We start from the raw sequence: 16806 nt of genomic DNA on the forward strand, positions 1-16806 counted from the left end.
TTTCTACTCTCTAATGTCTTCAGAAAATGATAATACAGTACCACAAACATAATCTTTGTATACCATCTGTTGAACATGATAAGTATGTTTATCTTATGTTGCAACTACAATCATATGTTTATTTCAGATTTTGTGTAATTTGGGGCAGTTGCTTTCAATTGAAAAACTTTATTGAATAAAAATTGAACTGAATTGACGGTATAGGTTTGCAATACTTGGTAATTTTCTTATGAAAGCCTAGATACACTTGTATTTACCTTGATAATCTTGTCTATAGTAGGTGAATATTTCAAACAATTAACATATTTTATTCGATAGAATAATTCATTGAAACTCGTTATGTTGACCTTTTATTTCTTATGTTATAATTAACTGCAACCACTTGGGTCTTATTCGTGAAATGGTTCTAGCTGCCCAACCCGCTCGTTATAAACGTAACACTTCCATCGATATGCTTCCGAGATGGCTCAGAGCCATCCATCGTGCCTAACAATATAAAACATAATTATACAAATAAATACAATATGATTCGAAATCCGTCGAAAACACCGTAAAACTTAGAAGATCAAATAAGGTTCTGGTTTACCGAATTGGGAATAAGGAAGCGATGATTAATTTTAGTCTCTCTTCTGGCCCTCAAGGGCTTTCAATTTTTCCTTCATCAAAAAGGCTTTATCATGTAACGTTATACGCAAAATAGTATTTGAATGTCAATCCATATATTTTTATGTTTTAACTTGCTTTTATGGGGTTGTTACAATTTATGTAGTTGAAATGTGTGAGATTTTAAACTGTTTAAGGCCGTTGTTCGTAGCGTAATGAAGCATACGTTGTAACTTGAGTTATGGTTTAGTTGGGTTTTTTTATCTCATACCGTACCGCTACATTTCTTCCATTTATCCCTTTCAAACAACATATGTGCCATAAATTGTTACCTTTTTGATGACACAGACGGTATAGGGGCGTAAGAGTGACGAACGCGCATCCATTCGCTTCCATAAACCTTCTGTGTTAGGCAAAGCTATTCGTTTTTAATACTTTTAAGGTCATAGAATCTGTGATTAAGATAAACATAAATAGCATATTGTAAGATATTAACACTTTAAGCGGGAAATCAAATGGTACCATATGTTCATCTTCAGATAATCTAGTGGAGAGTTCCGTATGTAAAGAGCTATTCGACAGGACCGAAGAATAACTCCAATTTTCAAAGCATCCCCCCGTGTATTCAAAGGCCGTTTTGGCTCAAAATAAAATAACTTAGGTTACCAATAACACGTAGTAGCTTACATCGAGACTTAATAATGCTTACATATCTATTTAAATGCAACGGGTTTCTGCCTAGCTCCTCATACACAGCTACTGTACAAGTTGTTGACTTTTCATGTTACAATGTTTAAAGAATTTTAAATGAAAACGTTCCCCTTCATTATTCTTATTAAATCCTAATGCATCACACCCATACTTTTATTTTGAAACAACAAAAACATCAAATAGTTGACTGACTTGGCTTGAATATACTTGGCTTATATATAAAAGGTATGAAATTACTTACAATATTGAATGCCTTTAAATCTTTACCAGCTAAAGTGCGTTGATTGAGTACAAAATGCCCATTATATTTACATGCAGTACCTTAATAAAAATGATATACAACCACAAGGGGTTTATCTCCATATAATTATCTCATTTCTTGTGGCCGAAACAGAGATTGAATAATTAACAATACCTGTAAACCTCTTTTTAAAAAAAAGCTAACAACAGTTATACCCTGATAATTACTCACATTATGTCGGCCATTGTTCTTAAAAAGAGGTACAATTATACCTTTAATTTATTTATCGGGAAAATAACTGGTATCCTAAATACCGTTAAAAATATAAACTTAATGTGAATACAAAAAATATCACATGATGCGATAAAATATTTATTAAGCGATTTATCGCTAGCAAGGCTTTGTTTTTCTTCAATTGTTTTTGACAGTCTCTCCGTACAGTGACTAGAAAATGTAATTCGTCAAAGATACAATTATAGCCTTCGAAGTTATGCTTATTATACAATTCCTCAACATAATCATTATGCTTTATGATAATGCAAAATGATATTTGGTATGGCATATTATTGTTTAAATATAAAACATAGTCATAAGATTCTTCGTCAGAAATATCATTTCTAGCAGAATTCTTTTTTTGTAAAATGATTCTAGAATTCTTTAGGCTTTTATGTTCTATGTCTTTGGCGTTTACCCAGTGCCATTAAACCGGGTTTATGTTGCTACTGTGTTTTTGTAGCTTTTCGCATAAATGATGATGCCGAATACATTCCATACTTCTAATTGAATTTAACTCTTATAGCGGCTTTGTTTGGTTTTAATCAAATGTTTGTATTAAATTTTATTAACACACAATTTTGCCCCCTGCTATCATTTTACATATATTACATTGTGCTAATGATTTCATTAATACATCTTTGGCATTTCTACACTCATCATCAATCTATTCTGCTTTTTTTATTAAATATACGATAAACGAATATGAATGCAAACTTGCCCATGTAATTTTAGAGCAATAAAAGTCCACAATAAATGGCCACTTAACAGTGCTTCGAAAACAAGGCGTCATTACTCTCATACCAAACCCTGGCAAAGATCTAAATATTCTATCTTACTGGCGACCAATAAGTTTGTTTAATGTTGATTACAAAATTCAAACAAAAGCTGTTTTAAGCAGATTAAAAACCTTTTTACCATCGATTTCACCACAAACAGGTCTTGTAAAAAAACTTCTATATATGAAAAAAAATGGTTTAACGATATTTGATATAATTAAACATCTTAATTAAACAAATCACCAGGGTTGGTATTCTTTGCAGATTTTGAAAAGACATTTGATAGTGTCAACCACGATTAAATGAGAAAATGTTTCGAAAAAAATACATTTTTGAGACGATATCATCAAATGGATAAAACTATTTTACAATGATATATCTAGCGTTATATAAAAAACCGGACACTTTTACGGATCCTTTCGAATGGGTAAAGGTGTCAGACAAGGCTGTTTTTTGTACTCAGCTTTCTTTATAAGAAATTTTATCAAATTATATAAGCAAAAATAAAGCAATAAACGGTATCTTTATTGGGGAAAAATATTTTTTCTAACGATGGTAATGAAAGATCATTTGATTCACTCATTCAGTGTCTGTCAGGTTTCAGTACAATACCAGGCCTAAATCTCAACTTCTCGACATAAATCGTCCTGCGCGTGGGATCTTTAAAAACACAAAATTACAGTTCTGTTAAGATATGCATTTCATGTGGACTAGGACTGAACTTTTATAATGACACCTTAAAGAATATAGATAATAGCTTAAATCCAAAGATATCCACTTTTAAACAATGTCATAAGCAATGGCAACATCGAAAACATAACACTTTAGGGCAAAGTTACAGTTTATGTGTGTGCGTGTTGGACGGAATAGTCGCGTGCGTGTATGTGTGTTTTTCTCGTGTGAATATAAGAATATGAATAGCTGCATGTGTATTACTTTTGACGTGCGTGCATATTTGTGATCTCTTGTGAATATAAAAAATACAAAGCAGAATGTGTATTACCTTTTACCACATACCTTCTATAGATGTGTTTATATAGTGTGTTTTTTTAAACATAGTTGTATATTCTCCAGCCATGTGTGTGTATATGTGTTGTTTTTGCATTTGCATGTGTCTTTTTCACCATATGAAATAAGATATTCTTGATTTAATTTACCTCTATACCTTATATTGTTTAAATTCCGTATTGTGTGTATGAACATATTTGTATGTAAATATTAACTGTGTATACCAAAAAATGACAAAAAATGTATGCTCCATATAAAGCTTCTCAGAACATAATATATTTTACAAACTAACATTTACAATTACGAAGAAACATTTACAATAACAAAGCAACATTTACAATAACAACACTAAATTTACGAAAGTGTTTATATCATCTCGACTGCATTTCAAATTATCAAAAATTATAGTGTTGATCACTGATAATTTTGCAATTATGATTTGTCTAAATTCGGCGTGCAAATCAGTGTTCTATTTGATATATTCAGTATTAATTGGAATACAGTACACAATAGGTGCACGTCAGACCATTCATTAAATTAAACAGTAAATTATGTGCAACATTAAGATATTGGTCACTTAACCAAAGATAGATGGATAGATAGATAAACAAAGATATAGATAGATAACGCTGAACAGCTTCAGCTACAGTATGTTAAATCCCCTATACCAAAGTCATAACCTAATCTACAACTGGCAATACGTAATGACTATCACTACAGAGATCAAGTAGTTATTCCGAAATTGTTGCAAACATGATCTTTTGAAAAACGAAATAGAGACAGTAATCATTTCGATCTAAACAATCAACGAAAATAAAATAAACATTTTGAAAAAAATATGAGAGCTCGTTTCTCGTAAACAGACGTTTAGGCCCAAATGAAATAGAAACTTGAATGGATAGCTTCACATTTAAATACACGAACAAGACCAGTTGGTGTTTGTCAACCTCTTTATTAGTGTATTGGTTTTAACGCGTATCGTACACGACCAGCTTTGGTTGCTAACGAGTTTTATTTTGATGGAGTAGAGCAAATATGAAGCAAGGGAAATTCATCGTACCATTTATTCTTATTTCATTAATGATTTTTGTTATGAATAGTCGGATAAAAAACATATTTAAGAATGAAAATGCTGTAAGTTTAAATTTATGTTAAATTTATGTTAATCTATTTATACTTTATATTGTACGTCGTGACGTAATATTATAAGTAATGTATTGGTTTTGTAGTATGATAATAAGTAATTATGTTGATGATGTTGATGATGTATGGTATAATTTTTACATAGTATTTTATTGTTTACGAACTTAACAGGTAACAATATATACGAATACGTTATTGTTGAGACACGTATTGTTTATCTTGTGAACATCGGATTGTACATTATCTATCCAAATATTGTAAAACTATAGAATTGTTTGTTTTGTGTTTTAGGTAATAAAATTACATTAATGTAAATTAATTTTGCTTCGGATACACGTTGATTGAAAATAAAGCCATGAAATGTGGATTGGAGACGATTGTGAAAAACCTAAGTTTGGGCGTTGTATGCACTAGATTTGACGCGCAGGGGATCAAATAGTCATATGTAATGTATTTTTTACAGAAGGTACATTGGTGGATACTTTGGAGACTTCCACTGATCTATGTTTTCATTGTTAGTATGAAGTTATATAGCACTTTTGTTTCAGGACCTTCCATGCTCCTCTCTTAATTTCAATCCTGTGCATACGATAATAATATTACTTATTGCATATCTCATATGCTATATATGTAGGCATGTACTAATAAAGGCATTGATGATATTTCCAATATGCCTCTTTATACATATATCATTTGGAAAACTCATTTAGAATCACATTTGGCATATATTAATTAACATTCAAAATTATATAGATATGTATATGTTATAGTATCAAATGGCATCTTGTCATTGGACATAAATTAAAGTCAAGTGGCAAAAAAATATCCTTCAATTTTCTATTAGAAACATATATTAAAATTTCAATGTTGATTCTATTCATGAGCATAGGGTCTAAATGCATATTGTGTATTTTATTAATGTAATACATGAACTATATATGGAAAATGCCTATTGTGTATTTTATTTATGTAATACATGAACTATATATGCAATATGCATATTGTGTATTTTATTTATGTAATACATGAACTATATATGGAAAATGCATACTGTGTATTTTATTTATGTAATACATGAACTATATATGGAAAATGCCTATTGTGTATTTTATTTATGTAATACATGAACTATATGTGCAATATGCATATTGTGTATTTTATTTATGTAATACATGAACTATATATGGAAAATGCATATTTTTGTGTATTTTATATATGTAATACATGAACTAAATACAGAAAATGCATATTGTGTATTTTATTTATTTAATTCACGAACTATATATTGAAAATGCATATTGTGTATTTTATTTATGTAATTCACGAACTATATATGGAAAATGCATATTCTGTATTTTATTTATGTAATACATGAACTATATATGGAAAATGCATATTCTGTATTTTATTTATGTAATACATGAACTATATATGGAAAATGCATATTCTGTATTTTATTTATGTAATACATGAACTATATATGGAAAATGCCTATTGTGTATTTTATTTATAATTCACGAACTATATATGGAAAATGCATATTGTGTATTTTATTTATGTAATACATGAACTATATATGGAAAATGCATATTGTGTATTTTATATATGTAATACATGAACTATATATGGAAAATGCATATTGTGTATTTTATTTATTTAATTCACGAACAATATATGGAAAATGCATATTGTGTATTTTATTTATGTAATACACGAACTATATATGGAAAATGCATATTGTGTATTTTATTTATGTAATTGACGAACTATATATGGAAAATGCATATTGTGTATTTTATTTATGTAATACATGAACTATATATGAAAAATGCATATTCTGTATTTTATTGATGTAATTCACGAACTTTATATGGAAAATGCATATTGTGTATTTTATTTATGTAAGACATGAACTATATATGGAAAATGCATATTCTGTATTTTATTTAAGTAATACATGAACTATATATGGAAAATGCATACTGTGTATTTTATTTATGAAATGCATGAACAATATATGGAAAATGCATGTTGTGTATTTTATTATGAAATTCATGAACTATATATGGAAAATGCATATTGTGTATTTTATTTATGAAATGCATGAACTATATGTAATACATGAACTATATATAGAAAATGGATAATGTGTATTTTTTTATGTAATACATGAACTATAAATGGAAAATGCATATTGTGTATTTTATTTATGTAATACATGAACTATATACGGAAAATGCATATTGTGTATTTTATTTATGTAATTATAGATGAACTTTATATGGAAAATGCATTAATCGTTTATATTTGAATTGTTTATAAATGCTTATTTTGTATTTGTCGCCATTTGCTTATGGCTTTTTTGGCCGCATGGGTCCATGACGTGATAAACAGATGTTTTGTTTTGTGATTACGTTTTACATACTTTTAAAATTGTGTTTAATACAGTTTTTGCTTTGGTGGCCAACTTTATAATCGTGACTCCCAAAATGAAACTAACCCGATAAAAAACATGAAACGAAAGTAGTTTATAAAGAATATCCGTATAATCACAAAACATTTAGATTTGGTATACTTGGTTAACTAATGATGCAATGGGAATACACTGACAAGACCAAAGGCTAAACATAAGCGTCACATAGATAGCAATAATCGACGACAGACATGAAACAACGCTGAGCGACCGTTTCATATCGTTGTTCCTTTGTTTACAGACGCCGAGGGTGAAAGCAGAACCGGAGGATTACATTATCCCCGATATTTCAAAGCTGAAACACATGTCGGAACAAAGTTTGATGCAAATATACTGGAAGTAAGTCTCCCTTTTTATGTTGACTGTTTTACTTACCCATTTAGCTGCTGTTGTTGAACGTACTTTACTATAACAGACAACATACTATTTAGAGTGTAACTATGTCTTTTCACAGGAGATCAACATTTCATTTTCAATTGAAAATTGTTAATGACAGATGAACATTTTTTTATTTCACTATATAGGTTAATGAATATATATTCGTCTGCATTATAATCCTTTGATTATTCATATGCAGCCATTTGTATAAAACCAGTTTATTCCTTTATTGGTCAAAATTAGTCGAAATATTTATTGATTGGCCAATATCTATCGTATATCGTACAGACCGATTAAAATGCTTGCATATGTAAACTAACCAAAAGATAACCTGCAAATAAGTTATGCAGTATTATACAATAGGCCCCTGGTTCAATGAAATGGGATGATCCCTTATTATCTACGTATATAAACATACTGTAAGCTCAATAGTTTTCAAATATTATACACTTATTAGTATATTAATACATATACTTTTTTCGGAAAAGATTATATGTCACTTTCCATTAAATTACATATCTTTAAATTCTTCTTACAAAACGTTTTCCTTTTGAGAACGGTACGCAGACTATTACTTTATTGTCATACATGACCAAATACAGATGCAAAGATTTAAACATACATTTTAATAGGTACATCAACAGACTGCAAGTGCTGTGTAAAGATATTATTCGAGTTGGAAGTCTAAACGATGGAGGAAAAGAAATATGTATTGATGAACCATACAAACCGAAGACCCCATGTCTCGTGTACTCGTTTGGGTGAGTGAAATAATGAGCGATACAACCCGAATGGTTGTTTCTAATGAGACATACAATCGGATGCTACAATGTCTTGTGTACTCCATTGGGTTACTTTGAAATTGAACTATACAAACCAAATCCACCATATCTATTGTAAGTCTAACGATGAATCATTCAAACCGATGCAAATATGTAGCTTTGTTCTTCTTTTAACACAATATGTTCTAATTATTAGTTCGCTTTCCCTCATTAAAAGGAAACAAAAAAAGGCAACGTATAAATTTTATTTGTTTTTTGCATAGTTTCCCACAATTGTCTAATCTTCTTTAAAGAATCCCTAAGACAAGTTAATATTTGGTTTGCTGTGTGTTGTTGTTGTTGTTGTTGTTGTTGTTGTTGTTGTTGTTTTCAATTTTGGTTCGATATATTTTAACCTTTTCCATTAAATAATATCATGATCAGTTGTTTTGGTTTGGTAATTATGCAAAGCAGCAGATCGTGGTTTTACATGAATGGATTGTATAATTATGTCACTACAAATATAGCAAAATGTATAACATATTTATTTTTCAAACATTTTTGTGGGTTATAAGATCACAATATCACGAAAATACTCAGCAAACTTTTAATCTCAACCCATTTTCCACATAGCAGCATGGTATAATTAAAAATTTCTAATGCTTTTCTTTTTCAAAACGGGTATTTTCTTATGCATTATGTTGATAAACATAGCTCAATATGCTTCAGACAGTTATATCTAGAGCAATAAAGGTAGTTGAGTAATAGCCTAATAATCTATCGATCTATTTATTTTCAGAATAAATAACCAATTTGACTTCGACAAAGACATCAACAGACTGTTTGGGTGCGATGTATACTGCTTCGATCCCAGGCAAGTTTAGAATAAATGTTTTATACAGACTACATACAGTTCAGTTGACGCTATGCGATTTTTGAAACGTGAGAATATTTCTGTATACATATAAAATATTAGTATATGCTTAGCCTATTTCTATCATTTTGACACATGATAAAAAATAAACTAATTTGATCCCAGGTAAATATTGTCTGTTGAGTGGAGAAGATGATTTTAGAAAAGTGAAAAGTTATGTTGTAATCTTAATTATTTCATGTGGACAGATAAATTTTGTAAAACATAAAAGCAAAATGTTTTGTTTATGTTATGTTCATGCCATATGGGTATCATGTGTATTTAATTAGCTTCACTGTTTGTAGCTGAGGGTGTATTGGACATTAAAGTCCATTCACTTTTAATTTTCATACACGAGCTGGTATGAAGCCACCGAGTGTTTATATCCCATACATCATAAGCTACTTATAACGTAACGATCTGTTCTCCCACCTCAGATAAGTAGATCCAATATTTTAACCATGCTAGAAATTCTTTTCTTGCCCACGGGCGAAGATAAAATGCCCGTATGGAACTCCTTTTTAATGGTCACCACATTGTAATTACCTCCCTTGTTGAAGAATGTCGTCTGTAGCATCATGGAAACCTTGTCCTGTGGCAATATTAAGAACGCTAACTAATTATTTCTCGCTTCAAATGTTACCATAAAACAGTTTTAACGCACATTTCAAGAAATATTGCTTCACTATTCTTAGAACTATTTAAAGACCGATTTGACTATTAACATAATCTGAATCACTGCGCGCATATCCATGACAACCACGATTTATCGCATATCCATACGCAAATAGTGTCACTAAGCACAACAGAGTTCCAGCAAAAAATACATTTTTACTTTATTTTGTTTAACTGAGGTGGGAGAAAATCATCTATCATAGCCGCTAGTGAAAGATAGGTTCGTCCCGACCCTCGCGAAGTGCGTTTTGAAGAAACTCGGTAAACCTCGTTTTCGCAAAATACTCTACGCTCGGGTCGGAATGACCCTACCTTACACCCTCGGCCATGGAAGATACTTATAATATCAGCGATTACACCGACTATCCTTCTATCTTACAAAACAGTATAGCATTTTGCAAATTTTCATAAGAAATCAGAGTTAATAATGTTGGTTTTTTCACTTCCCATTCACACTAGATTCTTCAAGTGATTAGTGTTTTAACTATTGGAGAGTAAATTCATTTAAGAGCTTGTTTCATTTTCAATATGCAAAGTAATCACCCTTTTTTCAAGAATTTTGTAAACGCTATTAAATCAAATATGTTTCAAGAGCTGTAAAGAGCATCCGAAAGTCCATGCATAAATAAAGACAGTGTGATCTTTAAAACAAAGGTCCTTATTTACCCCAATTTATAACTAACGTCATTTCCATAACACACATCAAAAACTAAACATTAATATCAATATTTAAAAAACAACGAAGAACAACTTTAGGTTCCTCAACAAGACGGCTAAATCTTGTTTTGAAATACAAAGGGTAGTATGTGAATTATAAGAGTTTCATTCAGAGAAGCTGAGAACGTGTGGCATGTTCATAAAATCTCAGTGTCTTCATATCACACCCGAGATTCGCTTTAACTAATAATACATCTTGATCATGTGATCGATCTAGACCAATCAGCGTCATTAATGGACGAGGTAAGATATATTCCTATACGAATGTGGACGTCTTGTACATAATTGTACATACAATAATGCATTGTAGAAGTATCAATTCATCTGATACACGATTGACAGTACCCATACGATCAATGTGTAAACTTCATACACCTTGGGTAATCTTAATACCAAAAATAGCGAACATGTTATTGTTTTAATTACAGCAATAACAAATGGCTCTAGGGATGTATATCCCGTATACCTTTTATACAAATATTCCTATACGAAACGATATTTTAGTGGGGCAAGGGCTTTAAAACAGTGAGAATCAAAAATATAATCATGGATACTTTCGTAAAAATGCTTCGTCATCTACATTGTTATCAGGGCTCATTGACAAGTCTAGTTCTCTGACAATAAAACATACCAGTTAAGATCAGCATCAAACAAGGATCTTGTCTTACAGATAACACCTCGTACTAATTACATGGAAACATCATGCACAAAGTATAGCAGAAATATTTGGAATGAGATTCCTTTACATATACTTACCTTGAAAACCCTTAAAACGTTCAAAGGAAATTATAGGCTTCATTTATTGTGTGAATGAGTTATTTTACATGTTCTTTAAAGTGACACTCCTATTCAAAAACAATACCTACACATGTATAACAGACATGAATTATGGCGGATAAACCTCTAACTACTTACTTAATAATGCATTTATGGTTAATATTAACTATTGATAAGAAGATTGTAACCGTTTATAGCAGAAAGCGCAAAAATATTAAATGATTGGTGAATGCTAAAAGATTAACTGCACTCTTCTTTAGTCTCATAAGGTAGATATACTGTGTTTTATGCTCATTACTTTCAAATTAAACTCGATATCCTTCATAAGAACCATTATTTTTTACATGAATTCATCCTTTTTGGAATATTTAAACAATACTATTAATTGTGGTAAATCTCATTTGTGAGTAAGAGTGCATCTTTAACATATGTATGTGTTCAATTTATAGTCATGTCCTTTGAGTGTCTGTCAGTGAATGTTTAAGCATGAATGTATTTATTAACAGAATCTTTAATAGTTTTATATGTAAATAAATCTTTCTAGTTTAAACATCGACAGGGTCTTATTTTTAAGAATAATGTTGTTGTTTTTTTCCTTTGTTTCTTTACTTTGAAGGCCATATTGAAAATTAGAATATATGTTCTCATATTATTATTATTATTATTATTATTATTATTATTATTATTATTATTATTATTATTATTATTATTTATTTATTTTTATTTTCCCTTCATATGTATATATTTTGTGTCCGATATTATTAAGTGCCTCTGCAAGCTGTTGATATACATGTGTTGTTATGTCTCCCCCTCTCTGGGGGAGACATATTGTTTTTGCCCTGTCCGGTAGTCCGTCAGTCCGTCCGTACGTCACACTTCGTTTCCGATCGATAACTGGAAAACCGCATGACCTAGGATCACCAAACTTGGTAGGGAGGTTGGTCGTGAGGTGTAGAGGATCCCTATTGTTTTTGGGGTCACTAGGTCAAAGGTCAAGATCGCGGCGACCCCCAATATAAAAAACATTTCTGCTCAAAATCTTGAGAACGGTTTGACCTAGGTTCACCAAACTTGGTAGGGAGGTTGGTCGTGAGGTGTAGAGGATCCCTATTGTTTTTGGGGTCACTAGGTCAAAGGTCAAGGTCGCGGCGACCCCCAATATAAAAAACATTTCTGCTCAAAATCTTGAGAACGGTTTGACCTAGGTTCACCAAACTTGGTAGGGAGGTTGGTCATGAGGTGTAGAAGATCCCTATTGTTTTTGGGGTCACTAGGTCAAAGGTCAAGGTCGCGGCGACCCCCAATGTAAAAAACATTTCCGCTCAATATCTTGAGAATGGTTTGACCTAGGTTCACCAAACTTGGTAGGGAGGTTGATCATGAGGTTTAGAAAACTCCTATATTTTGGGGGGTCACAAGGTCAAAGGTCAACGTCGCTGTGACCTCTAATGTAAAAAAATATTTCCGTGCAATATCAGGAGAATGCTTTGATCTAGGTTCACCAAACTTTGAAGTGAGGTTGGTCATGATGTCTAGTTTTCAGGTGGGTTTGATACATAGCAAGAACAAAGTAGTAATTGTTAAAATTTAATTTCATATCTAGCTTAAATTGTTTTGTTTGCATCAAATGTAGCAACTAAAAAGGCTGATTCGACCAAATAGAACATAAGGCGATACCCGGACTGCCGAAATGAAACATGACACGTTATTTGTGTATCTGCGATATTTTTTATATTATTAGTAATACTATTTGATTTAAATGTCGGTTGGAAAAAAACTCGCCGTACGGTTTTTATCAAAGTTAACCCTATCAATGATATCAGACGTTTATGTACAATAGCAATGTTTACTGTATGCTTTCCGGTGATTTAAAGAGATTTGTCAGTTAAAACAATATGTTTCACTGTTTGATACTGTTTTGATTCTTTCACTAATTTAAATACTTGCCCCCGTTCTCAATCACCAAATCAAACGTCAGCGCACACAGGACTGGGACACAACTTCAACGACGTTATTTCCGAAATGACGTTACGTTGGCATATAATTTGACTCTTTATTGTTTTAGAACTAAAATGAAATGTTATTTTATATTCCTTTAAGGCATATAATTGAACGAACAAAAAGAAATGTTTGTTCAGTGTAAACTGATAATAAATTTCAATTCGTGAATTATACCTGTTGGTGCTCACTCGATTAAAAATACTCCGATCTTACACTGAAACCAAAAATCATCCTTTATAATGGATAATTCGTTTGTTTTTAATTTCCCTTTTCATATTTCCTCAGTATGGAAAGGGACAGTTTTCGGGTGGCAGACAAAATTTGGTTCTACAACTGGGGCCTGGGCGGTGAAAACTTTATTAATGACAATGGTTGGACGATAAAAACATTGGACGTCATCCGAAAGGAGCTGAAACAAACCAATGTAATTATAGTTGTTGTGTACGTTTGGTTGCTTTGAACAACGTTGTAAATAATCGTTATGTACGTTTGGTTGCTTTGAAAAACGTTGTAAATAATCGTTATGTACGTTTGGTTGCTTTGAAAAACGTTGTAAATAATCGTTATGTACGTTTGGTTGCTTTGAACAACGTTGTAAATAATCGTTATGTACGTTTGGTTGCTTTGAAAAACGTTGTAAATAATCGTTATGTACGTTTGGTTGCTTTGAAAAACGTTGTAAATAATCGTTATGTACGTTTGGTTGCTTTGAAAAACGTTGTAAATAATCGTTATGTACGTTTGGTTGCTTTGAAAAACGTTGTAAATAATCGTTATGTACGTTTGGTTGCTTTGAAAAACGTTGTAAATAATCGTTATGTACGTTTGGTTGCTTTGAAAAATGTTGTAAATAATCGTTATGTACGTTTGGTTGCTTTGAAAAACGTTGTAAATAATCGTTATGTACGTTTGGTTGCTTTGAAAAACGTTGTAAATAATCGTTATGTACGTTTGGTTGCTTTGAAAAACGTTGTAAATAATCGTTATGTACGTTTGGTTGCTTTGAAAAACGTTGTAAATAATCGTTATATACGTTTGGTTGCTTTGAAAAACGTTGTAAATAATCGTTATGTATTTAGAATTATGCTACTTTAAAGTATGTCAATGTATCTGCAATACTTTGACCGAGAATTAATCGGTTCTTTCTGAAAGTTCTTTAAAGCATTGTGTTAAATATTGATGCCTGGCTACATCATACAAATTCGGTATTATTTAACAGGGTATTGCTTGCAGTTTATACCAAAAAGTACATCTTAGATAAAGCTGACGTATTTTTATTTTTTCTGTCAGCCGAAATGCGGCGAAAATAAAATGCAATATTTCAGCGCCAAGCAAACTTTCAATTGTACAAATTTTGCATTACTTTACAATAATAAAACATATTATAAGGTGAACAAAAATACACCAGTCACATTTCAAATTTCAATTTTAATCACAACGCATTCAAAAATAAAACATCAACAGTTTTTAAAGTTGTGTTTGTTTCCACAATGGATAAACGGGCTTTTTTATGTTTTATGACAAATTTTAAGATACTTGATAACTCGCCTAAAACGCGTATCGTTATATTTTAGAATGAAAAAGGTTCTAAAAAATGATGTTTTTTTTTCTATTTCTATTGTTTCATCTAATTGCGTTCTTCTTGCAGCACTTTAACATTTTTAGATCAAAGGCAATCAATAGTAAAATGTTTTAGACAAAACAGTTATCTCACGATTTTAATTTGAATAACCAATATTTTAACGATTCGACCAGTAATAAACAGGTATTGCGTACCAATTCAAACATTGGTCAGCCAAAAAGCACATGTACTGGTCAGCCCAAACGCACATGTTCTGCTCAGCCCAAACGCACGTGTCCTGGGCAACCAAAACTCACATTTTCTGTTCTGCCCAAACGCGCATGTCCTGGTCAGACAAAACGTCACATGTCCTGGGCAGCCAAAACGCACATGCTCTGGTTAATCAAAACGCACATGTCCTTGTCAGCTAAAACGCACATGTCCTGGTCAGCCCAAACGTACATTTTCTGGTCAGTCGAAACGCACATGTCATGGTCAGCCGAAACTCACATCTTCTGGTCAGCCGAAACGCATATGAGGCTTAACCCTTTTTCTTCTCGTCTTTCGGTTGTATAACACTTGATGTTACAGATGTCAATCATCGCTGCTACATATTCACTTGTTTGGGGTTAGATTATTCTCTTTATAACTGTAAACCCCTTTCAAAAATGATAGTAAATCCCTTCCTCAAAATCGGCTTATAAGTTCCTTTTCTTTAATCTTCACGGGGGAAGTGGTTGGTTCATTAATACGATGAAGTATACAGGAACAAGCTCAGTAATCAAAATTTAAAAAAACATAACAGTTTAGCATTAGGCTGAGCTTAAAGTGCATTTTGCAGCAAATAAAAGTACCATAATGATTCAAGGAAATCTATATTTAGAATCCTCCCTTTGACATCATTTTGCGCCACCGATTGGACGCTTACAATCACTTATATGTGGTGGGGGGGGGGGGGCGTGTACCCAGTTTTATAACCCTGTTGGAAATATGACCCTGCTCTTCAACGATTCGAAGACAAAACAAATTAAATTATACTCTTTCGAAATTATTGGACTCTCAAAATGATACATAAGTTATATTGGTGTTTTTTTCACGAACAAACGCTTCGTTACAAGCCACTGTATCTGTGTGTTTCAGAGGCCAATTGACGTATTAAAGATTGACATAGAAGGGGATGAGTGGTACACAATTCAACAGATGGTCTCATCAGGTGCTCTTAATGACGTCAAACAGATCTCCATGGAAACACACTACATGCCTGGAGGAAAGGGCAACCACTCGTTGTCTGCAGCTGAACAGCTGTATTTTTTAAGACAATTATACGATAATGGTTTTAGAATATACATGAGGGAACGAAATTTATGCTGTACTAAACTTTGGCCAGGTTTTAATCATAACATTTCGACTGTGAATGAAATATCTTTGATAAAACTTGCGCAATAAATAGTTTCTATGTCTTCTTTCTTGTTGGTTTATTCTTAAATAATGTTCTCTCCTGTGGAAAAAAAGGTAAAATAGAGACTGTAAAACAACCTTTAAAACTATGAACACGGTCACCCATTTCAACTTGATACAATACATTACACAGGTAGTCCAAATGTGCATCTCATCTCCTGTATGACCTGAATAATCGAAGTTTGAACTTCCGGAACGAACGATAACCTGAATAATCGAAGTTTGAACTTCCGGTTTGAACTTCCGTAACGAATGAAAACTTGAATTTACACTTAATTATCATATTAAACAGATCGTGGACTTTTCCACTTCATACACAATAATACTCACAAAA

General features: G+C 31.8%; 1 protein-coding gene across 1 annotated transcript in view; it reads left to right on the forward strand.

Moving 5' to 3' along the window:
- Nucleotides 1-16460, forward strand: part of LOC128237721 (uncharacterized) — a 29308-nt gene extending 12848 nt beyond the window's left edge. Inside the window, exons 3-7 of the mRNA XM_052953303.1 lie at nucleotides 7421-7570; nucleotides 8242-8370; nucleotides 9170-9244; nucleotides 13739-13877; nucleotides 16155-16460. Of these exons, the coding sequence (XP_052809263.1) occupies nucleotides 7421-7570; nucleotides 8242-8370; nucleotides 9170-9244; nucleotides 13739-13877; nucleotides 16155-16460 (799 nt within the window). The remainder of the gene's footprint in view (nucleotides 1-7420; nucleotides 7571-8241; nucleotides 8371-9169; nucleotides 9245-13738; nucleotides 13878-16154) is intronic.
- The last annotated feature ends 346 nt before the right edge of the window (nucleotides 16461-16806 follow it).

This window comes from Mya arenaria, chromosome 6 (assembly GCF_026914265.1).
Source record: "Mya arenaria isolate MELC-2E11 chromosome 6, ASM2691426v1".
Lineage (NCBI taxonomy): Eukaryota > Metazoa > Mollusca > Bivalvia > Myida > Myidae > Mya > Mya arenaria.